At 43.8% G+C, this 24,520-nt stretch overlaps 1 protein-coding gene across 2 annotated transcripts in view; it reads right to left on the reverse strand.

The window, feature by feature from the left end:
* Window positions 1-21,082, reverse strand: part of LOC138548066 (cytochrome P450 4B1-like) — a 252,246-nt gene extending 231,164 nt beyond the window's left edge. The window contains exon 1 of one of the 2 annotated variants that reach the window (XR_011291897.1): window positions 20,657-21,082. Coding sequence is in view for 1 of the 2 variants with exons in the window: in XM_069642253.1 (XP_069498354.1) it covers window positions 20,657-20,986 (330 nt within the window). In the remaining variant the exon portion in view is untranslated. The remainder of the gene's footprint in view (window positions 1-20,656) is intronic. The other variant, XM_069642253.1, reaches the window with a different exon arrangement.
* Between the last annotated feature and the right edge of the window lie 3,438 nt (window positions 21,083-24,520).

Consider the following 24,520-nt stretch of genomic DNA (forward strand, 5'->3'; position numbering starts at 1 on the left):
GCGGGCAGAATGGCGCACAAATCACGTTTTTTTTCGGCACAAATATTCCATGAATCAGGGTTTAAACCTTCCAAAAAGCAATTGGAGAAAGAAAAGTCCAGAATTTGCATATGGTGTTGGTGGATATATGACAGGGGTATGCCACCTTTGGATCTCCAGAGGCTTTGGACTACAACTCCTATGATCCCTCGTCATTGACTGTGCTGGGTGATCTGACAGGAATTGTAGTCCAAAACATGGAGAGCCAAAGGTTGCATATATGGAACCATCTGGTAACCGCAATCGTGGTGCTCTCCATTAAAGAAATGGCCAAACTTGCATGGGGCTGCACCTGGGTTCAGTAACTAGTCCGCCAGAATTTCCATGGGCCAAACTAGCCCCTTGTTCACATTGGGACATGGAGCAGCGTATTAAAGAGTTAGTCGGTCAGAAATTGTATTGGCCCAATCTATCGGGCATGTATTTTAGCACATCAGTCTTAAAAAAAAATTCCAATGCAATTTACCAGAGTTTTCCTCACTTTAACAAATGCGAAAACGACGGGTCGGGTACTGCCATCTTGTGCTAATCCTTTCCATTGATCCATCGCCCTAAGTTCAAGCGCCCTCGTGGCACTAATCCAGATCACCCGCCCCTTACATCACTAGACTCTCACGCCCCATTTCACAATGCCAATTCACGTCTCAAGTCCATGTCCTCTGTGCATTGACGTGTCTCCATGGAAATGCCAAGATGCCTCGTTCCTCGACAAGTGTAAATAAACCCTTTCTGATCACAACTTTGGAGTTTCTTTTTCCTTCGGGTCAGTGTATTTCATTTCGAGCTTCCCTGACTGGTTTCTGCTCTGTTCAGCTATCTGTCAAGTACGACACACTGAAAACCGGTACTTACAATGACTGAAATTAATTAACTCAGTCGCTTTTCATTTCTTATATTATGGACAAATGTCTTTACTAAACCATATTTAAACACATGTCCTTGCAAACTTTTAAAGTTTGAGCCTATTCATCTTGGTCTTTTCACAATGTCTTTTTGTGACATGGCTGTTTCTTTGCTTGTCCTTCTTTAACATTCAGTGTGAATGGTGAAACTCTTTACTTTATACAAACAAAAACGTTTTTATTTACCTGACTGTTGATTCTGTGCTTCTTCACTATTCAGGAACTTTGGCAACAATTCAGCCCTACCTGTATGAGCTGGAATATTCAGCAGAGGAAATCCTTGAAAGAGAAAAAAAGTCGAGACTATGTGGAATCAGAGGGGTCATGAGGATCAATCACCGGAGCCTGAACCCAGTCGCTTGGAACACGCTTCCACCTGGTGCACCTGCCATCGTTGTGAGCTTATGCCTACTCTACTGGAGAACTGCTGTTGCAGAGAAAACTATATGTTGTGTGTTTGACAACCGAGACGGATAACATAATATGTTGTTACCCTTCTACAGAACACTGATGAAAGAATTGAATACATTACTCATTCTAATCATTCCAACAATTAAGCTTTGTTCACTTGGAAACATCCAAACTGTTATTGCTGTAATGTGCGTTCACATTTCTAATTGATCCCTACTTGGAATCACAAGTACTGTCAGTACTTTGCACAAAAAGGTACCTTTTAAATCATAACAATGCCTTACATCTTTCAAAGTAGTGCAAACAAAAAGAATGCAATTATTTGGTCCATTCAAGTAAACTATTTCTGTATCTCTTGCACAGGTGGTACAGACTTGTGGCGTTTTGTGCCTTTACATGGAACACTGGTATTCTGCACTCGAAGAGTAACACCGGTCTGTGTGTTTCAAGCCATTCATGATGAATTCCCAGTGACCACGGACAATACAACCAAAGCAGTATAATATTGTAGTGTCATTGCCATCCACTTTAGCAAACTAAATACAAAAAGAAAGTACAAATTAACCTGAACATCTGTTAGAAAAAAAATTTAAGTCCACAACACATCCAAACATCTAAGAGGATCATAAAAGATTGGTGTGTTTTTACTGGCCTATTGCGCTCCCCTCATCCACATCCATCCCCCCTCAGCTATCAATGGTCGTTTGCACCTGTGGGCGTGCGCTTCCAAGAGGGCTGGTGGGAAGGGAATGCTCAAGGTGCTGAATACCATGTACACCACAAAGGGTTTTTTCGCTTTGGGATCCCTTATCCACATGGCCACCCCAGACCGGGTGTCTCCAGACTCCCCTTTGAAGACCCCGTCGTCGCTGCAATCAACATATGTCTGTGTCCTTGGACTGTGTTCCAGGCCTATTACGCTCGCCTCATCGACATCCATCCCACTCCGCGATCAATGACTGTTCCTTCCTGTGGGCGTGCAATCGCAAGATGGATGCATCTGCAGGATTGAGGAGGTCAAACAAGGTCAGAGGCCTGGTGGGTTTGAACTCAGGTCAGGAATTCACATACACACCCACTTCTGTAATCCTTTATAATCACTGTTGGAGTTAACAAGGAATCTGTGAGGTCGACAACAGATATCGCCAGCACTCCCCTTTTTACCTTGCTTGCCGAGTTGCCTCATCTGTTCTTCTAACGAACAGTAGTCAACTTTTACTATTGTTTTCTGTAGTGTCAACGTTCGCTGCTAGGCCACTTTCTATTGCTTTTTACTCAATTTACACCCTATTCTCATTTTATTCGAAAGGTCTACACCATTATCAACCGCCCTATGCATTTTTATCTCTGTAATTGCACATAACATTACAGAGTATATTTTCAAATGTAGTCTTTCGTAGTGCATGTCTTCAATGCACGTTTGCTTTAGGTGCCATTTTTTATATAGTACATTTTTTTTACTAACAAATTAATATGATGGTTGATTTACTTGCTGTGACACTTATTATTTATTTATATTTCTTTAACAGATCATAAGGACAATCCAACAATGCATTCTTGTATCGTTAAAGGTTGCACTAATAACAGCCATGCTAAAAGTCAGAGTACAGTCCTGCATATATTTCCAAAGGATTTAAATGTAATAAGAAAATGGCTCTTGAGCTGTGGATTTTCAGTGCCTGAAATTGAAAGCAGAGCCAAGGATGTCTTGGATGATGTGATGGGCAATCGATTCCATGTCTTCAGATTCTGTGTCTGCAGCATGCACTTCTCAGAAGATATGTACGAACAATCAGAGTACACTAAAAAGCGTTGCTCCAGCGTACTTAGCAAATTACATACCAATGGAGTTCCAACTACTTACCGATGGGAGTTCCAACTGAATTTCAGCACACACTGACCCAGCTGAGTAGTGGACGCTGAATTTTTAAATGTATTTTACCTTCTAAATGTGCCTGTATAATATGTCTTACAAATGACCACTCAATATATTGAAATAGTCTGAACAGGTACCATAATGAAAGGTTTTTATTTTTTGGGAATATTTCCATGGATTATTACACACATTTTCTTTGTGACACGATGTACTGTGGTTTGTACATTTTGAACTTTGTGTATCCCTACTTTAAAGATACTCGAATAGTTCAGTGCAACGGGAGCCTTTCCAAACACACACTCATATTTAGTCCTTTAAAAGTAGGTAATTTTGTTTTCTAAATTACCATGCCTGTCTTTACGTAGACCGCACTGATGGAATTATAGTCCGTTACCATGGAGGAAACCACAGACATGTCCAACATCCTAATGGTGAGGCTAAGCAACTTCAACACAAACTTTTTTGATAGTTTTTTTTATGTGGTCTAAATTATAATACGAATGTCCTGAACAATGATATGAATATATACATTGATTAAAGGAGAGTGATGCTACATCAACCACTATTCCGGAGTCAACAGCAACCTCACTCACCCATCAAATAATTTCTTTAGAATATTCCTTCAGATGCGACCATACAAAATATGTATTTGTTCAAGTTCAACTTAAACATATAGATTATTGTTATGTATAATATGAGCTTTTGATACCTACTGGAGTGTAGGCTTCTTTGTCAACATCGACCATCTTTTACATGTCATATTTTTTTTTAATGTTACATCTTTATTATTACAATCTCCCAAAAGAAAGCTATTCTATTTTTGAAAAAGATAAGAAAATTCTGTAAAATACAAATAATCAAGTAAAGGGAAAAAAGGAAAATGAAGACAAAACCAAAGAACATGATGAAATCAAAGAATCTAAACACGAAGAACTCATGTAAGTTTTTGAGAAACCTGAAGGCACTAAATGTAACAATGCAAACGAACAGTACCAACGCATCTGGAAAAGATGTTAAGAATATTCGAATGATAAAAGATAATGTGGTAGGAAAAAAAAGAGCTTGCGCCCAAAGAAAATCAACTACTTGTGGAACCCAGAGTAGAGACGACGATTACAGAGGATCTACTCAATGTGTCAACCTATGAAGTAAGTGAAGAAGAAGACGGAAGTGAACAAGAATATGAAGTAGATGAAGGGAGTTTGAATTCATCATCCCAATGTGAAGACCCTGAAGGTATAATTCTGTCGAACGATTCCCCATGTGAAGCTATTAAATCCTGGAAAAGAACAGTTGCGATAATGTCACCAGAAAAGAAATTGACATGTAACGATGATGGAGAGAGCGAAAAGGCACAGGCCATCAATGAGTTCCTCAAAATGAAAGATAGAAGAGAGAGGGCTCCGGGGAAATTGAAGATAGCAGAACTTGGAACTAAATCCTATAATGTAGAGAGAAATCCAACTATGCTGTTTGAAATAAATAAAAAACAACATGTATTAAAGGAAACAGAAGCAATGAATAAAAGGAGCAAACCGGTAGACCGAACAGCTGACGAAACATGGAGAGTCGATAAGAGCTAAATCCATGTGTAAAGCTCTGAATAACAAAAAGACCCAAGGAGAATCTGAATTCCGGCTATTGCTCGAGAGAAATGAACCCAAAGAAGATGGCTTGATCCTAAATCATTATAATGTCATACAGCTCTTAAATCATCTCCCGAATATGAAGATGATATCATCCATTGATATTAAGACAGTAGAATTCATTGGAGAAGCGACTCTAGATAGAGTAGTGCTGCATATCCACTCGAAGATTGTATATGATCTCCTTTTGCGGAATACCGAGGAGTTATACTATCTTGGGTTTGTAATAAAGGAGATCCATACAACAAGCTACTTGGAAGGAAAATTGACAGGCGTAAAGCTCAAAGAAAGCGAAGAACTGAATACAATTTATGGTACAACAAAGAGTTTGAAAAATATAAAGGAAAACAAAATAGTTTCAAAACAAGCTCTAGATGACCTTGAATGTGATGGGGAAAACTTCAAGGACCTAGTGAACCTGAAAAAGCCTTTTAGAGTGACCATTGAAACTCAAAATGGTGGGCAAAGTTTTTTTTTTTAAAGAATAGATGAAATACAGCTAAGGGGAACCATGGAAGATAGCCGGACGTAGGTCGCTGGATCCTTACAGGTGAAAAAAGACAGCTAATATAAGGAGGATTCTTGTGAAAGCTTAAAAAGAGTGGGCTCCTGGAACACACGTGGCTTCTCACATTTAAACCAGAAGTCAACTGATTTATTGGAGCCCGTAGATATTATTTGCAGTCAAGAAACATGGCTGGCTGAACCACCTTTAGTAGAAGGCTTCGCTCTTGCCTACAACCCAGCCATATGTCAAGCTAGAGGCCGACCTATGTCTGGAATGCTTACCTTGGTCAAAAGAAAAGTGGTTTTCGAATCAGCAATACCACCAATCTATCCCCCTATGTTCAAATGACCACAGTGGTGAATAAAAGCGGCACTGAAAGTCAAACTACAAAGATATATATTATTAATATATATTGGCAACATAAAGCTGCTGGGGAGTGTGAATTCTTTGATCAAGTGTGTGATCTTGTGGATAATATAACAGATAATGAAGACAATGCCGCCATTATAATATGTGGGAATTTCAATATGGACCTTTTAACAATAATCGGAAAGGGAGAAAAAGAGTAACGTCATGATAATTTGCGAAAAACTATCTTCGAAGAACTTGACGTCATAAGCCTGGACATCCTCAATGGGAACACAAGGGGGGAATATTCTGGCCCAAATGACATGCGAGAGAGATAGTAAAAAATCTATTTTGGACTATTTTATAACTTCCAAGATAATGACAAAGAATATATATAAGATTGAGGTCATCAAAACAACTCTAAGTGATCATAACCTAGTTACTATCTCATACAAGATGTAACCAACAAAAGAATCTATGAAATGGAACCACAAAATTGAAGTGGAACAAGGAGGAAACCGGTTGAGAATGAGTAGTGCGAAAATAAAAAACCTCACAACATCATTAAACAGATGGGAGGATGAAGATGATGGGGCAAAAGCTTGAATATGATACCCTTCCACAGATATACCAAACTCAAACAAAAACATGAAAAATCGAGTGCAAAAACATGTATATGATCCAGAAGTAGTGGGCAAAAAAAGAGACATGAGAAGGCAGCTACGAAACATCGAGGTCTCTAATAAAGCAAGAGCTGAAAAGGACAAAGATAAAAGCATAAAGAAAAAGCAATATAAGAACTGGATGAATGGCATAAATCTGCAATGGAACAAAACGATGCAGAAGCTATGATGTCATGTTTAGCCCAAAGAAATTCTAGGGATTTCTGGGCTGCGGTCAATGAGATAGGGAGACTGCAGACTGCCAGCCTCTGTAATGCAGTTACTGATGAGAGATGGACTGTCCACTACACTGCAATTTTTCAGAAGAATAAAGATGTGAAATCATCTGAAGTAGTGAATGAATGGCCTTGGAATCTCTGCATAGAAAGAGATGACATCTTTATTAATATTAAGAAATTAAGCACGGCGTGTGCGCCGAGACCCGATGGCTTAACGAACTACATCTTAAAGCAAAATCCCGAGGAATGGGCAGACTTTTGCCATAAGCTGTTCAAGGTGGTATTAAATCTAGGAAGAGTACCGAAGACATGGAAAAAAGCCATAATTGTGGATATTTTTAAAAAAGGATCAGGCTGGAACCAAACAACTAGAGACCTATTGCACTACTTGACGTAGTGGGAAACTCTTCGCTACCCAGCTGTTGAACCAATTAACATCATGGATCAACAAGTCTGGAGTAGCAAATGTGAGGCAAACCGGATTCGTCAAAGGGGTAGGCTGTAGCCTAAATCTATTCATCCTGAACTCCTTGAAAATGAAGGAGATAAGGCAAAAGACACCTATATATATTGCACTTATTGATCTGGCTCACAACTTTGACGGGGTGGATAGAGAGATGGTGTGGAATAAAATGAAAAGAAAAGGGTATCCACCTAGTTTGGTTTCTGCAATTAAGGCTCTCTATTCGGACACATCGGTCCAAGTGCGTCTTGATCAGAGAGGGCACATTACCCCACCAATACCAACCGCTCACGGTGTCAAACCGGGGTGTCCCTTAGGAGCCACGCTGTTTAATTTTTTTTTATATCAGACGTGGGGGAAGCTCTGGGTAATGTAAATTCCTTCCCTCCAAAGATCAGTGAAGAGCACATTAATATGATCTTATATGCAGATGACGTCGCAATCTTGGATTTAACGCCAATTGGCCTTCTGAGGAAGATCACAGCCTTAAAGGTCTACATTGAAGAAAATAAGTTGGAGATCAATGTATAGAAAAACCGAGATCCTCCTATTAAAGAACCTACAAAGACCTCATAAGCAAAAGGCCTGTCAAAAATTTCAGTGGAAGCTGGAAAAGAAGTCCTTAAAGTTGTTTGAGGCAAAATATCTGGGTGTGACAATAAGCACAAGTATTTGTGATGAACCAATGATCAAAAAGCTGGTGTCGAAATGCAATCAACTTGCTGCACAAGCCTCAAAAATGAATATAAAATATTGGAAATTCTCCATGCTCCCAGTTGTTCGCTTTTATAGAAATAAAATAATCCCAGCACTTACATATGGAGCCGAGACCCTGTTTGGAATTGATCAGGAGTTTTGGTCCAGATGCGAGCATGTGATATGGCGAAGAATTCTTAATTTGCCCAAAGGCTTTCCAACCGCCTGTATGAGGTACGAGTTAAATTTATCATACATGAAAGTGATGGTTATGTGGAACTCATTAACCCTCTACAGAAAAATCCTGGGCGATGATAATATTGAGCAAATCTGTATTCTATAAAAAAAAAAAAAAGTAAAACAAAATCAGAAACAGCAATCGACGGATGGTCTTTTGAGTGCCTGGAGAGCAGCGTGTGAAAAGTTTCTAATCCAGTTAAACACTAATAAGCTAACTCTTGTCCAGAACCCTGATGCAGTCAAAAAAAGACTTCTAGAACAAGACTGGATTGAAACGCAGGATAAGAGAAGACAGCACAAAAGAATGAAAAATGCTCCACCGGAAGCAAAGAAACTGAATCAACTCCCTAAGTACTTGACTCAAGTCCCGTGCAAAAGGAGGAGAGGGCTCTTCATGAACTTTAGATTAAATGCATGGGAAACAAAAGAAAACTTGTATCGGAGAGGAGAGCAATGTGTGCAAGAATACGCATGTCGCTTTTGTAATAACTTTGAAGATTCATTGAAACATATGGTGTTGTTCTGCCCCTCTTTGAGAGATGAGAGAACGAGATGTATAGGACAAGATTTACGCAATATAACCCGAGGGGCGGGGGCATTACCGACTCAGGTAATGCCCCCGCCGCGAGGGTTATATTGCTATTAGTACCCCGGCACGCATTATGTGCGTGACCGAGGCACTAAAAGCCTTTTTTTCTGTCCCGAAACGCTGCAGCGTTTCGGGACAGAAAAAAAAAATAATAAGCGACCAAGAAAATGCCCGCCATGGAAAGGAAAAACGGAGTCTATCTTCCCTTTCCATGGCGGCAATCGGGAGCGGACGCGCTGGGAACACAAGGGTTCCCAGCGCGTCCGCTCCCGAAAGAAAAAAAAAGAAACAGAAGGTAAGTGGGGTTGGGAGGGAAGGAAAAAAAAACAAAAAAAACCCCAACAAAACACGTACCTGCGTCCCCGGCGAGGGACGAGGGAAGCCACCAGCCATGTCCGAGTCTCCACACAGCTGGAGGCTTCCCTCGTCCCTCGCCGGGGAAGCAGGATCAAGCAGGTAAGTGGGAGTAGGGGGGGGGGGTGGAGAGGAGGGAAGTAAGGGAGTTTAAAAAAAAAAGCCTTACCCGAGTCCCCGGCGGGGGCGAAGGCAGCCTCTCAGCCGCGGGGCGGCTCGGAGCGGGGATGGCCCCACTTCCAGCCTCCTCATTGGCTGAAGGGCTGCCACGCCCCCCGCCGAGGACAATGTGGCTGGATTCCCAGCCGAGAATCGAAGGATTCTCGGCCGGGTAAGGACCCGGCGAGAGCCAATCAGAATGCGTGTTGCATTCTGCTTGACTCTCGCCGGGTACTAATTGGCAAAATACACCACGTATACTGCAGAAGAATGGTGGAGTGCTATGAATATTGGTGAAAATAACAAATTAACATTTGCAGTAATAGCATTTCTGGATGTGATAGCAAGACATCTGAGAACTACTAGTGATGGGGGGAAAACACGAGAAATGTATAGGCTCTTAAGTGGCCTAACAGTCAATAGGTGCGATCATAACACCGTTTAAACCCTTGATTAGATGCCCTCTGCGTCACTTAAATCTCTTGCTAGGGGACTGAAAGTAATTTTTTGCCCACCTTTTTTTGAACAAGGATATATTTGTATAGAGAAATAAGAAAATGTGTTGTGTTGCATTTCTTTTAAAAGTTTGTAATAAACTATAAAAAAAAAATTACTACAATTACTGTTACATAGGCGGAGCCTGGAACTTCAACAACGTTCTACTACTGCAACCGGTCTGGAGGAGGTATGAGAAGTGATCATTTATACTAATAGTTATTGATTAATAATATCTTTTTTACATTTAAGACAGCCTATTTTTTTGGATAATTTGCAATAATTTGCAATACGGGCAGCAAATTCCAGCCTTGATGTATTTATCGCAGAAACACATGCAACAATGAAAGTAAACCTTCATAAAAATGTACTTTGTCACTGAATAACAGACCCATTCACTATATGAATGGTGTAAGCTTTTGTTCATAAACATTACCTGCTTAGCAAAAATTTGAATTGGTGAAACAAAATAACATTACACTAAAGGGGCCACAATTTAATCAATATGTTTGTAGGATGATCTCGCCCCAACTCCCTGTGACAGCTCCGAAGGTTATCGGGTACAGTTTGCAAATGTCTTTTTAAAATGTTACATGTACACACTGTTCGACTTTAAACATTTTAAAATTAATATTGACATAATCAGACGATTACCGTATCAATTTACATAGTTTAACTAATATTGTAAGGTCGATCATCATTAAAATCAAATTTCTCAAGATGTACGTTGTGAGATCAAAGATTTTAACATTAAATTGTTTATCATTTAATCAATGTTTTTTTTAACTTGTTATGTTCAAGGTATGTAAGCGGTCGAAACTGAAGAGACACATGGACAAGAGGTACACATAAGATATTGTGAAATATCAGTTATACATTTTAAATGTTTTGTAATATTTATTAGTAACCCGGCGAGAGCGAAGCAGAATGCAACAAGCATTCTGATTGGCTCTCGCCCTGTCCCTACCCAGCCAGGAATCCCTCTGTCGGGATTCCACGGCCTTTGTCCCCACCGGGGGGCCTGGCAGCCCCTCAGCCAATGAGGAGGCTCGAAGCGGGGCCATCCCCGCTCTGAGCCTCCCCGCGGCTGAGAGGCTGCCTGATAAGTTGGACTTATCCACCACCATGGAATCGAAAAACCAATACACTTATGGACGATTGGCTATTAAAGGAACTAAAATACATTGGCCCTCATTACGACCTTGGCGGAGGACCATGGTGCAATTTGCACCATGGTCCATGGCGCTAAGCTGCCAACTCCGCCAAGGTGGTTGGCGGACTTACCGCCCCATGCCGACCTTGGCGGGGCGGTAAGTCCCCAATCCCCATTTTTACCCTTCCCCATTCCCATTCTTGCCCCATAGGGTATAATGGGAGTGGGGAAGGCGTTAATTACGCCACCGTAAATTACGGTGGCGTAATTAACATCAAGGTCCCGTAGCGCCATGGATTTCTCCGCCTGCAAAAAGCAGGCGTAAAATTCATCCATGGCGCTACGGGAACTCGTAGTCTGGCGGAGAGGTACGCCATGCACTACGCCGGCGTAAAACCCTCTCCGCCAGGGTCCTAATGAGGGCCATTGTATTCAACTGCTGCCTGATCGAGATTCTGAAAATGATTTAATGTGATCATAAACTGCATAGGATTTGGGGGGGGAGCCATTGGTGAAGTTTACTTGGGTAGTCAAATGCACCAACCTGAAGATCGAGGGTAGCTGTGTACACCACCAAAACTCATTTTCATGGTCTGTTCAACCTATACTTGGAAAAGTGGCTTCTGGAAACATACTTTGTTAATTTTCTTTGTTGTTTAGCAGATCAGCGTACAGTACAATATCAAGTGTTTTTTTTTACTTTGTGGCACACCAGTTCCTTTCAAAAACCCAGTACTACAAATATCAGAAGGATTTCTTGTTCCCCGCCATTAGCCAGGCATGGACACTCGAACAGATGTCAATGGGCAATGCTCTTGCTGGCGAAAGGTTCTGGCTTGCTGGTGATGGACAGTGCGACAGAATGGATTTGTTTGCTAATTGCTGCACTTACCACTTCCACAACATTGGGCCCCATTTCGAATATGGTGGTAGTAATGGCGCAATTTGCGCCATGACTACCTCCCATACCGGTACCAACTCCGACCTGGTTCAATGGGGCCTTACCGGTGTAGTGCGACCTTTGCGGGACCGGTAAGTTCCCATTGAAAAATCCATTCCCCATTCCCATTTAAGCCCCGATAGGGCTCAATGGGAATGGGGAAGTAGCTAATAACTGTACCGCAATTTGCGGTACCGTTATTAGCTCTGAAGTCCCTTGGCGGGTCCCGTCCATAACGCCTGGTAAAACCAGGCATTGAAGGAGGGACCCGCTAAGGGACCTCTTAGTAGGGCAGTAAGGGATTACCGGCACCGGTCTCCTTATCGGTGTCCGGTATCCCTTATTGCCCTACTTGCAATGAGGCCCATAGAAACCAAAAAAATAGCGAGTTCAGTCATCGTGCAAGTATCTGAATGTACATCATCTGTTGCCATGGAAAAATGTGGTTTCATTAAATCCATTCAACTTCTGCAATCCAGAAGAATGAACCCCTGCTCAGACAACTGGTAAGCATGCGCTGACATGCGTTTTCTCCCTCTGTTCCCACAGCACATACCCACCATCACCAGGCAACACCAATGACCCTCCTGTAAGGCATGAACTCGCAATTCAGCAACCACACCTACCTCAAGCCCACAACACAGAAGTTGATGCTTGTCAACGTCCGCTCAGGTATCCCCCATGCAGCAAACATCAGATCACTACACACAACCTTGATGCCACCTTCATCACCGAGACCTGGCTGACATCCATCCCCATCCACATCTTAGACGTCCTTGTCGTGACTGCTATAGACTCCAACACAGAGGCCGACTGAACTAGACAGGTGGAGACCTTGCAGTCATCCAGAAGACCTCAGGCCCTGCACCAGACTTGACATTGACAACATTGGATCCTTCGAAGTCCTCACCTGCCACTTCCCGCTCACCCGGATGGACACAGTCACCTTCCATCTCATCTACAGACCACCTAAACCCAACACCGCTTTCATCAGACACTTCACTGACCGGGTCATCACCATGTGCCTCATACATGCCAACATCTTCCTAGGAGACTTCAACCTCCCAGGCAGCAAGGCCACCAAACGGATGAAGGAAGCTCTCCTCTGCCTTCTTGACAGCCTCAGCCATACACAGCACACAAAACACCCAAAGCTCATGGTAACATCCTCGACCTAATCATCATAGCACTGCCTGCCCTCCACTACAGCTCTCCTCTCCTGCTTGACTGGTCTGACCACCTGGCCGTGCCTTTCAAGATCCTACACAACACCCTAGTCAAGCACTACCAGCAGATGTCCATCAGAAAAACTTTCAGATCCTTCAAGAACTTCCCAGTGCAAGCCCTCATGGAAGACCGCACCAACCTCCACCTCACATGGACAAACACCCCCCAACCGAACTATGATTCTACCCTCTCAGCCTCCATCGACCGACACGTGCCTCTGAAACAACGCACCTGCAAACCGAAACCATCAGCACCCTGGTACACGCAAGAACACAACCTCAGCAAAAGATTAATCAGGGAACAAGAGAAAACCTGGCGCCGCTCCAGGACCACATTCCGACCTGGTGCTCCTCAAGGAACTCGGAGCAACCGCCTGACCACTAACCAACAATACCAAGCCCTCCTACAATCAGAAAACAAAAGTGAAGATCTCTTCAAAGCGGTCAAGCACTATGGTAACTCGCAAGCCCCCCTGCCATACCACATTCCATCGAAAAACCAACTGCCATCAACACCTTCAGCAAGATTCGTCAGCACATAGATACCAGCTCTGCATCCACAGACCCCTCATGTCCCTCCTTGCGAATCTCCTGACCTGGAAAACATTCAAAATACTCTCTACAGAGGGTCGCACCTCAAAGTCACATCGTATACAGATGACATCCTCCCAGCATCCATCCTCAAGACCCTCCCTTCAGATGCTTCCCTTCGCTACCTGGAGATCATCAACAGCTCCCTAACTCCAGGCACCTTTCCATCCACCCTGAAGACCGGACAAATCCTCCCTCTACTAAAAGAAACCCACTCTGGATTCTGACAACCTAGGTAACTATCGCCCCATCATCCAACTTTTCTTCCTAGGCAAGATCATCGAGAAAGCGGTAGCTACAGCAACACATCAACACCTATAATCTTCTCCCAACCTACCACTCAGGGTTCAGACCCAGATGCAGGACGGAGACGGCAACCATAAAGGTGGTTGACAATGTCTTCAACATCCTTGACAGCTACCCCTGCCTCCTGGTCCTGCTCAAACTCTTTCGACACAGTAGACCACCAGGTGCACACAGACACCCTATATCTGTGCATGCGGATCAGCAAACTTGTCCTGCACTGGTACAAGTCCTACCATGCCAACCGCCAGAAGTTGTTCATATGGAATATTTTAGATCGGCAATGCTACCCATCACCTGTGAAGTCCCACAGGGATCTATCCTCTCCTCAGTGATCTTCAATTTATACATGAAGCCGCTGGGAGCCCTCCTAGCCACACACAACATCCTCATCCACCAATAAGCCAACGGCACGCAGCTATACTTCAAGATCAACTCCATCAAGGGCATCCACAAGCTCAGAACCTGCCTCGTGCTGATCCAGTCCTGGATGTCCAGTGCATACTTGAAGCTCAACCCCTCCAAGAAGGAATTTCTACTCTTCACCAACAACACTGAACACCCAGACATACAGACCTAGCTATCAACCATAAACCCTGAGGGCTTGACACCCGAGCTCACCTCCTGCACCAAGTCCCTCGGGTTCCACATCGACCAACACCTCTCCTTCAAGAAACATATAGCTAAGAAAATTCAAGACAGCTTGGTATCAGCTCTCCTTCCTGCAGAAGGTCAAGCCTCCTTCCAGACAGCTTTAGATCCACCGTTCAAGGACTGGTCCTATCCCGCCTGGTCAGGAAAAATACCCTCCTCGAAAGCCTCCCGTCGTCCTCCTTTGTGCCCCCGAGAAGTGTCCTACATGTGGTCGCACACCTCAAAGGGTCTACGCAGATACGACCACATCACCCAGGCCCTCATCGAGCTTCACTGTCTCCACTGCATGCTCAAATCACCTTTAAATCTTGCTGCATAATCTATGAGGCAGACACCCTCAAGTCACCAAGCTCTGGCAGACAGCACACCACCTGAAGCCAGGACAGGTGCAGACTTGAAATCCACCAAAGTCTTCTCTGCCTACGACCCAAAACGACAGAATCTCCTCTTAGTCAGCCTCATGCTCGACCCCAAGCTCCTACAATTCAGAAAAAAACTCAATTGCCACCTCTCAAGGAGTCTCTCCTCCTCGACACCTTGGCCTTCACAATGCCCCCCCTGCACCACCTCCCTAAATGCCATCTGCCCCGCTGTCCTGTAGAGCTGTGCCCCTTTGTATCCTTCACCGCCCCCTCTTCACCTGTATATCTGTACTGTTGTATACTCCTGAAGAGCAAGTCCATGCCCCTCCGGACAAAGATCAACGTCTACAAGGCGATCATCAGACCAACCCTGACGTATGCCTCCCCAGCATGGATGACCTGCCATGAGCGACACCGGAAGAGTCTACAGATAGTCCAGAACAAGGCCCTGCGGATATTGTCTGGAGCTCCAATCTTCACAAGGATAGCAGACCTTCACAGAGACCTGGACATGGAGATGTTGGACGAACATCTAGCGAAGCTGAGTAAGAACTTCTGCCATAGACTGGATCAGAACCTGAACCCTCGGATCAGAAGACTCACTGCCACCACTGCAAACCCCTTCGACCGCTACCCGCGGCTCATCACTGCGAAGACCCTGGGAAACCAGCCCTACTGTAACAAGACCACACAGACCAAGAAGAATACAAACCCATGACTACATACTCAACCCGAGAAGATGGAGTAATGAGGCTCAAGCCTCGGTATCCAAAAATCACAGCTGATGGATAATAATCTATCAGCAAGAAGAAAAAGAACAAGCTCGGGTCTGTAAAGCGCGCCATTGGTTCTGGAAGATAGGTCGATGATTAAAAAAAAAAAATACAAAAATAAATAAAGACTAAAACATAATAATAATAATGAAAAACCTGTGGTTTTTACGTTATTTATCAGTCAAATGGATTTTCAAGATTTTGACTGGCTCATTTTGGTATCCAGAACAAAACCTACATGCCCACAAACCCCTCCTCTTCACCTTTCCAAAAAAAAAAAAAAAAAATGTACACCTGTCAAACATCTGAATCGGATATTCTCAGATATGCATTAGGTTCCTATGGAATCCACCAGCTTTTAGAAACTGGTCAAAGTTGGCGGATTCCATGGAAATGCCTATGCTATGCTAATACACGGCAGTAGGTAATTAAATCTGCACCACGAAGTTCAGATAATGCTTTTAAACCCAAGTGCATCTGAATTTCAATGCATTTGCGCTTCGTGGTGCTAGCAATCAAAATTGCACGGGGGGCTGCTAACAAGCCAGTGTTACGGAGAGTGGTCCTCTCTCTGCAAATAGCAGAGGGGAGATAATGGCCTCTTGCAACCAAGGCACAGGCGTGGTATGCTGCCCTCAGTAAAATCTGCAGCTCTACTTTCAGATGGTCAGGTTTGAAGCCAGGTTGTACACCTTTCTGCTCACTGTTTCATTCGTACAACCACCCTGTGTCCCTTAGCAGGTTTCAATGGGGATTGTGAGTTTATCTGTGGCTTTTCACTTTAAGAACCTCAGTTGAGTCATAGATCATGCTTATTCATATAGTATTGGTTGTCTTTCTGACCCACTTTCCTTCAAAGCCTGCCAACTTGTATACAGTACAAAAATGGCAGCAAATCAGGGCAAAATCAGTCTGATTGATGGGTGTCTTCGAGAGGTGACTGCAGTGCTGACAGAATGACTTAAAAGTACCCCATTATACTGATTTTATGATTGGAACCAATTCTAAATGTTTTAGTATGCCAGGGTCCCAAGGCCCAAGCTCAGAAAAAAGCGACGTAGACAGAGTGGAACAGGGTGAAAATATGATTGGAGTGAACGTAAGTGGGGAGAGATACAAATAGAAACTGGTACAAATAAAATGCGAGACCAAGAGCAAGACGCACATAGAAAGTACATGACTGTGCGGGGAGATAGGGCGACTTTAGAACTGGGCTTAAAAGGCCCAGCTGGGTCCCAGCACGAGAGTAGTTTTTGGACCCTACTGGGTCTGAGCTCCGACTCACTTAAAGCCTAGATTGGCGAGCATCTGCACTTTCTTTTCCATTTAAAGCACTGCTCGCAGTGAAGTCATTGCATTGGTCAGGTGACTCGCTAGCCAGTCCACATGCAGTGGGGAATTTGTCTCTTTAGGGTGCAATGCTGCTCGCTGCAACATCATACAACCTGGTAGGATTTCAGTGTGTTGGAGCAAACGGGTAGTGAGTATTTTGGCAGTTGGTCGACTGCAGGTTTGTTGTGGGTACATTGCTGAGGTGATGGAGCAGGTGTCCTGGTAAGAAGCCCCACTTAAATATAACAGGGCTATTCCTTTGGACTCCGTCCTCTTAGGTATGAGTAGGGAGGTCCACCAGCAGAAGACTGCAGATCAATTGGTTTATTAGGAAATTGTATGGCTCACTCGGGTGCTAGATATCCCGTTAACTTGAAGAATGGGTTAGTAATATACTGGGCATGGTTTCCAGTGCGTTTGATGGTCTTTTAGAGATTGACAGAGGATATCGTAAAGCCCGTTTAGGAGGTGGTAAAATGATGTGATAATTAGGCTGGCCTTTAAGTGGGCTGGGGCTAGCCGGGGTGAGTCCCAGCAGTCTCTCAAAACCTCAATCGAGCCGGGGATCAAACTACCCTGAACAGCCCCGGCAACCACTTTTTTTTTTAACCCGCCCACTGCTGGTGACTAGTAAGTGTCACGTTGCACTGTGCTATTACGTAGGTGGTGGATTGTTTTTTTATTTCTTTCATACACTTCTTGACACGTGTCAAGGAGTCCGTTGTATAAAACAAAAGAAAGTGTGCACCTATGATTTAGCACAAAAGAAAGTGTGCACCTATGATTTAGCAGTGTGCTGCAACACTGCTATTTGCAGGGCTCGATGGGACAAATAAAAAACGCAGTCATTTCTTTTGTCCTGTGCTGGGGATTTGAACCAGCCCTGCCAATGACACATGGAACTGTTTTGTAGGTGCTGGAATTCCATGAAACAGCACAGTGCAATGTAACACTGGCTTGTCACCGGCAGGGCTCGGGTGAATCGCCAAAAGGAAAAGGACACAATATTTATTTTTTATTTTAAAAAAAGACTTCACCTAAAAACTTGCCTTTTTTATTGACCCGTGCTGGGTGGGGCACTTCAGCCCACACCCATAACCGAGGCCACGCCTCGAAGTTGCAGCTTTCCTCGGTTTCTCACGCCACTTAAGCACTGTAATTAGGCGATTATTAGAACTCACGCCCCTTACATACCAGAGCCATGCTGTGGTGACGGTGGGTTTCATTTTGCCATTTACAGGGTGGTTCTAGGGAACTGGGTGTATGTAGCGTGGCTTCCTTGAATAGTCAGCAGGCTGGGCGCCTAGCAGCATGCCAATTTCAGCATTGGTATGACTGCCTTCATTTTAACTACAAGCACCTGCTCAGGTGTTGGTTCACATTACTATGCGAGGCTAATCCTTAGTACAATGTCTTCTTGTGCATTGCCCTCAGAGGCGCCCCAGGGCTGCCAAGGAACTGGAGGACAGCGGCACTAAGATTTTAATGTGGTTCATTCAGGTGTAACCTCAAGAGTTTGTGGCAAGCGGCGAGTATGTCCCACTGTCATCGAGTCTTGATTGAAACACCCCCCTACCCCAGGGGTTCAGATCCTACTGTGGTATTAAATATGTGCGGCTCAAGCAGAAGTGGAAGAGGGTTTTCTTGCAGTTTACGCTTTCCAAATGCCAGCTCCACGCTGGTGAAGCAGGCACGCACATCCCCATGTTAGGCAATTAGTGTGCCTGGTTTCCAGAAGGGCGTATGAGGTGAAGAAAACAAAAGCCATGTCGCCTGAGAACATCCGTTGTCATCAACAAGGAGGGGGTCCCAAGCATTTATTTTAGCACAACTACATAGAGTTCCCCATGCTCACTGAGCGGTCACTTTAAGGTTAAAACATACAGCCTGGGTGTGTGGGGGGAATATTGCCATCTTCATGCAGCCCCTACACAGATGCACTGTGCCCATAGTGATGGATTAAGTGTGCAGGGATACAACCTGCAATTCTTCAGATGTTTTAGACATTTACTCCCATGATCCTTCAACATTGGCTAAACTGGCTACACCTGATGGGAGAATTCTGTAAAGTCAATTCACTGTTGTTTTTTCAGAGCTCACTGAAGTGGGGTCCATTTATTTCATGCCTGGATCCCTTTAATGGGAGGCACATGAGGGTTTAGACACAGGGGATACTATGTAACTCGTCCAGCACTCCATTGTAAAATGGTGTGGCCTGGGTCTATGAATTTGGAAAAGACTAGTAAAGTCAATTTCACTTTACATTCTCTGGAAAATAGTTTATGCCAGAAAAGGCATTTAAACCTTTGGGAAGTCTAAAAAGACATCCCTGTGTCACTGCACTGAGGGTGCTGTGTAACACACATGAAAAGATGCCTATGGAATCTTAAAACTCCCAAGTGAAAGTACACAAATGTAAACCACACATCAAAAATACATGAAAGAGTGCGGGGAAAAAGGCTCACACTCTTTCCAGCAAAAAAAATCAAGTCCTCAAAATCCAGCAAAGTTGCTGGGGTTCTCTAAGGTGAAGGGAATTGGCACATTTATGAGAATTCTCTCTAACATGGTGTGCATAGAGTGCGGGAATAGCACTATGGGGTGTGGGCAGTGGCACATACACCCGATCACCTCTTCCCACCTCATTGGCTCTGTACACCTTCCACTCTGGGATCTCACTGCTGACAGTCAGATGGGCAATCCCAGATCTCGCTCAAGTCACTAGGCATTGCAAACTGCATCTCTTCCTTCGGGTGTGCTTCGCCATTAATGGTCTACTACGCCACCTTTTGGAAAAGCATTACGCAGTTAGACCACTACGGTGGCTAGTGGAGCAAAATAAAACTCAAAACATAAATTGGGTATACACGGCACTACCTGCCAGAGCAAAAAAAAACGCACTATCTGTTAAGCCACTAGGTACCTAGCAACTCCTAGTGCCCTTCCCTATTTTAACCAATGAAGTTTTTATTGTTTGACCAGACGAGAACATGCATGACATTTGTGGGTGCAGGTGTTTTGTGACAGAGCCCTTGCAATGGGTTTTTAAATCTCTATGCACACAGAGCAGAGACCACGCTGGGCATTAAAGAATAGGCGTGCAGATGTGGTGAATGTGTTGGTTGTGGTAGCCAGGGATTTGGTTTCTCCCGCGAGATTCTCCACTTTAACCACGCCGTGTGATTTTGGGCGAATCGCATTTTCTCTATGTGCCCCAGCGTACCCCTTTCTTCAAGAACTGCAGCGAGATACATTTAGGGAGATATTATTTTTGTGTTGTGTGTCGTAGTACCAGCGAGTTATTTTTCGCCGCATTTTCCCCACTGCTCTTCACGGTGTGATCTTGGGCTAGTCACTTTATGATATGTATTATTAAAAAAAATAAAAATTATAACACACGAGGTTAACATTTCTCACTTTCGACGTATTAAGACTACGAGTCAATAAACGTGCATTTTATGCTCATTTCCTTTCACCTGCCACAGTGGGGTCGCACGTCGCAGTCTGCCACCAAAGAAGGCACGCGAGTCGTGAAATTAGCACAACATTCACTTTTAGTACGTCTCCTTACGGCTTACTTAGAGTCGACTGCAAGTGTTTCAAAATACAACGTGCTGCACGGTTAACATGAACCCTTTGTCTTGGACGAAAGCGGAGACGTCCCCAGTGGCGCCACTTTTAATCAGCATTCTTACCGATCGGACGTTCCCAAAGAGCCAGTGTCCGGGTGGACCCGGGAAGGGGTCGAAGGCTTTGATCAGCTTCTGTCTCCTGGTGTACAGCTGCGCCGCCTTCAGGAACGCAAGGAGCAGGCAAGCCACCACGGCCACCCGCAGTACCTCCCCCGCCTCCATAGTGGCCCAGGCGTTGTCCACCACCTTGACCAGCGTGGACGCCATGCCGCCGGTAGCCATCTCGCCCGTGCTGCTGCTAGCCCCAATACGAAGTGCTCTGCTTTCCCACCCGGCTTTTATTTCTCGTCCTCGCGTGTAGTGTCCTAACCAATCTCCACCGTGTAGCATCATGGCCACTCCCCCCTGGCTGGAATTACAGCTTGGTGAATACTGGACAACAGTGCACTCATTACTTCCTGTGTGTCGCGCCCTGACACCACTGCTCGGAGTGTACGAAAAGAAATGGTGGAACTGTGTTCCCTGCTGGCCTGTGCTCACGCCCCCTCCCATGCGCAATACAAACCCCCCAAACAAACGCCCATGCAAATGTTCAGTGAAGTGTACGGAACTACAAGTTTCAACTTTTTCCTACACTTTTATGTTAAATTAAATCTTTCCGGAATGGTTTCTTTTTAAAATGAAAGGATTGGAACAGTCCAACTTAAAACAAAGAATGTAGATGAGCACAGCTCCCAACCACTCCCGCCCACTTCGACTACTGCCTGCAACTTGTAGGCACAGCATAATAAAGCCTGCCACCGGACAGGCACTTACAAGCAAAGTTAGCAGAGATTCAGAAGTCTTATTCTGTCTTTTATGGGCTTGCTATTGTATGAAATGTGATGTTACTCATTGTATGAGGTGCTTAAGTGTTGTGGCTTCACAGGCATGTCATGTCATTTTTTGCTATCTGTCAGAAAATCCTACTAAGAGAACGGTTTGACTGCATACTTGCCAACGTTATGTGATCAAAAAGCTGTAGGATTCTTGTTGTTTCAAAAATAGTAAGTAGCTTTATAAGATCATAGGAAATTACATCACATAACCTCCACCATGATGCCATCACAAGAAATAACATCACGTGACATATGGTCCAGAACAGATTACAGTAAATGACTGTCTGGCAGGGTCTATCCTAGATCCTCTGAGCATCATAACATAAGCAACAAGATTACTGAAATGAGCAGTGACGCTTGTGAATTCTTTAATTAGAGGAGTGTAAATGTTTCACACAATTATACAGAGGTGTCTGAGCCTAGCGAGGGAGCCAAACCAAGGAAAGGGTTGTTTGGGGGTCGGGGGTTGGGGATGTGGGAGGCCATGTTGATTCCCCCCAAACATTTTTGAAATAATGGGTTAAAAAGATGCATTATAGAGCACACGTTCTGAAAAATGGAGCCACACAGTTTGCATTCGGTCACCAAGAGTGCACAGGAGCAGTTTCATGATGCTTTCCCACAATATATTTCTGCTCTTACATGTCCATTCTGACTGGACCACTATATGCCGCTATCCCCAAGTAGGAAGGGTTGTCATGTTGGTTTTGCATGTGAAAATGCCGTGATACAATTAGAAAACATTCCCAGACCGGCTGCACCTATGTAGGTCAGTCTAGCCATGTGCGGGTGACCTCTGAGAACTGTGCCCAGCTCTTACCATATTAACAACATTTTATTCAAAAAACCAGTAGCAACTATATTTTTTTCATTAACTATCCATTATTGAGCAGAGGTTTTATGCCCTATGAAAGGTTTCTGCCCTGTGTAAGGGATGTAAGGATATTTGGCATGTTACAGCACAGAGTACAGCACTACTGCACAGGTAGCAAACAGCACAGAGTACAGCACTACTGCACAAGTAGCACATTTTTTGCAGCACCACCACAAGGGTGCGGTGCATTGCTATATGGGTTAACAGATTAACAAGGAAAGACAGGCTATTCAGTCAAAAACGATTTTAACATATAAGATGCAAATCTATTTTTACAGTTAAAAGCACACATGCTCATTTAAAAATGCACACTATTTTCACCTGAAATGCCTATGGTGCGAGAGACACATTTGAAAATTAACAGCTAACCTATTAACCATTAACCTGACTAATAAAACCTTATTTAACATAACCCACTAATAAAATGTGTTCTCCACTGCAGAATTAGGCATACTCTGAAAGCCATTTAAATGTGTGTGCAGATTTTTTTTTTTTCTCTTCTCTGCCTGCTTCTCCGTGTTTTTGTGCACAGTAACTGCAGGAAGAAGGAAGTCAGATTTGCAACAATTGCAAATGTATAAGCGAAGCTATTGTTGAGAGTAGGAGGATGAGAGATGATGGATTTCATTGGGACACGTCATACAGAGGGCTGAGATGAAAGTTTTAGTGGGCAGTATCGGGGAAAAAGAGAGGGAGACATTTTTCTGCACTACTGGGGAGAAGACCTGGCTGTGGGACTCCTGACTGAATGCAGATTCCTGCGTCCTGCTACAGTCAAGATTTGGCAGAGCTGGGAGGAAGACCTTTTCCTGGTTGGAGGCATTCCTATCTGCAAAAGCTGAGAATTCCAGGCAATGACCCCGGTTTGAAAAGGAAAGGCGATCCTTTTACTGGGGTTAATCTTCAAGGGAACCACATTCCGAAGGAGAACAGCTGAAGAAAACTTTGAACAGATAAGGTAATTACATAAGCGTGGGAGCCGTGTGTGCACGAAAATATGCAGTCAGTGTAGGAAAGGGGATTCCTGTGCGTGTCTTAATCAAATACCAATGTTGCAATTTGAGTTCTGTTCTCCGCCACTCTCTTTGCAGTGTGTCATAGACAATGCTTTTACTGTACCATTTTATTTATTTCTGTAAAGAATGAGATCGTGTTTAAATGCAACTTTTATAATACAGAAAAATATTTGAAAACAGACGGGTGGTGTATTTACTATTTACCATTACAATGCCGATGATGTGGGGAGATTTTTAAACAGTGCAATGGTCATTTTAAGACAGATGTGTGCATGTCAGAATCAGTATGAATAATTGTGAGTGACTGTAGCATAGCTTGTTGGAGGTACATGAGCCAACGGGAAGAGAGACTCTCTGAACATAGCTCCCTACCGTATATAAGGTAGTGGAAATTACCACAAGACTACCATATATAGCTCTCTGTCGTAAATAAGTCAGTGAGTTCGCCCATGGTGGCACACCAACACTATCACTGAAAAATGTGGTATTCCTAAAATGTAGGTCTGAGGTCTCTCTAGTGATCACACGAAAAATCTAAGCAAAGATAAGGGATTCTGGACATTGGGGCCACAAATAAAACAAGGGAATTATGCTCACCAAAATACCACCAACCACGTATACCAAATATGCAGGTCTGGGTGCTGAAATAATGCATGTCCATTGTATTATTGTTGCACATGGCCAAATCTGAATACAAAGAGTGATTATTGCTAAGTTATTTTTCGGCGGTAATAAAATACCGTCAGGCCCCAAATCTCCACAAAATACCCTACATATTTATGGTGCGTTGCAGGCCGGGAAAGTGATCATAGAGTACCTACTGGGCGTGGCAAGCGTGTCTCACACTGCCATTTGCACATTAAAGGGAACCCATTTTATAATAGCAGTGTGCCACTAAAAACGAATTTCAGAATGTCACAAAGGGAAACCACATTCTCAGATCTAGTGCAATATTTAGAGGCAAAGTTATTTGCACATGGGAATTGGTCTTCGAATAGCACGTTAGAATGGAGTAACCGCATTCAGGGTGAGGTGCAGAAAGAAAAACTAGACAGTATTTTTGCAGAAGGCAGCATAATTCAGGTCTGCCTTACAAGATTATTGAATGCAGCCGATAAAAGTGCAGAGAAAGACTGTTTAATACGGCTATGCGGCAAAA

Source organism: Ambystoma mexicanum, chromosome 1q, assembly GCF_040938575.1.
Source record: "Ambystoma mexicanum isolate Mex_15411 chromosome 1q, UKY_AmexF1_1, whole genome shotgun sequence".
Taxonomy (NCBI): domain Eukaryota; kingdom Metazoa; phylum Chordata; class Amphibia; order Caudata; family Ambystomatidae; genus Ambystoma; species Ambystoma mexicanum.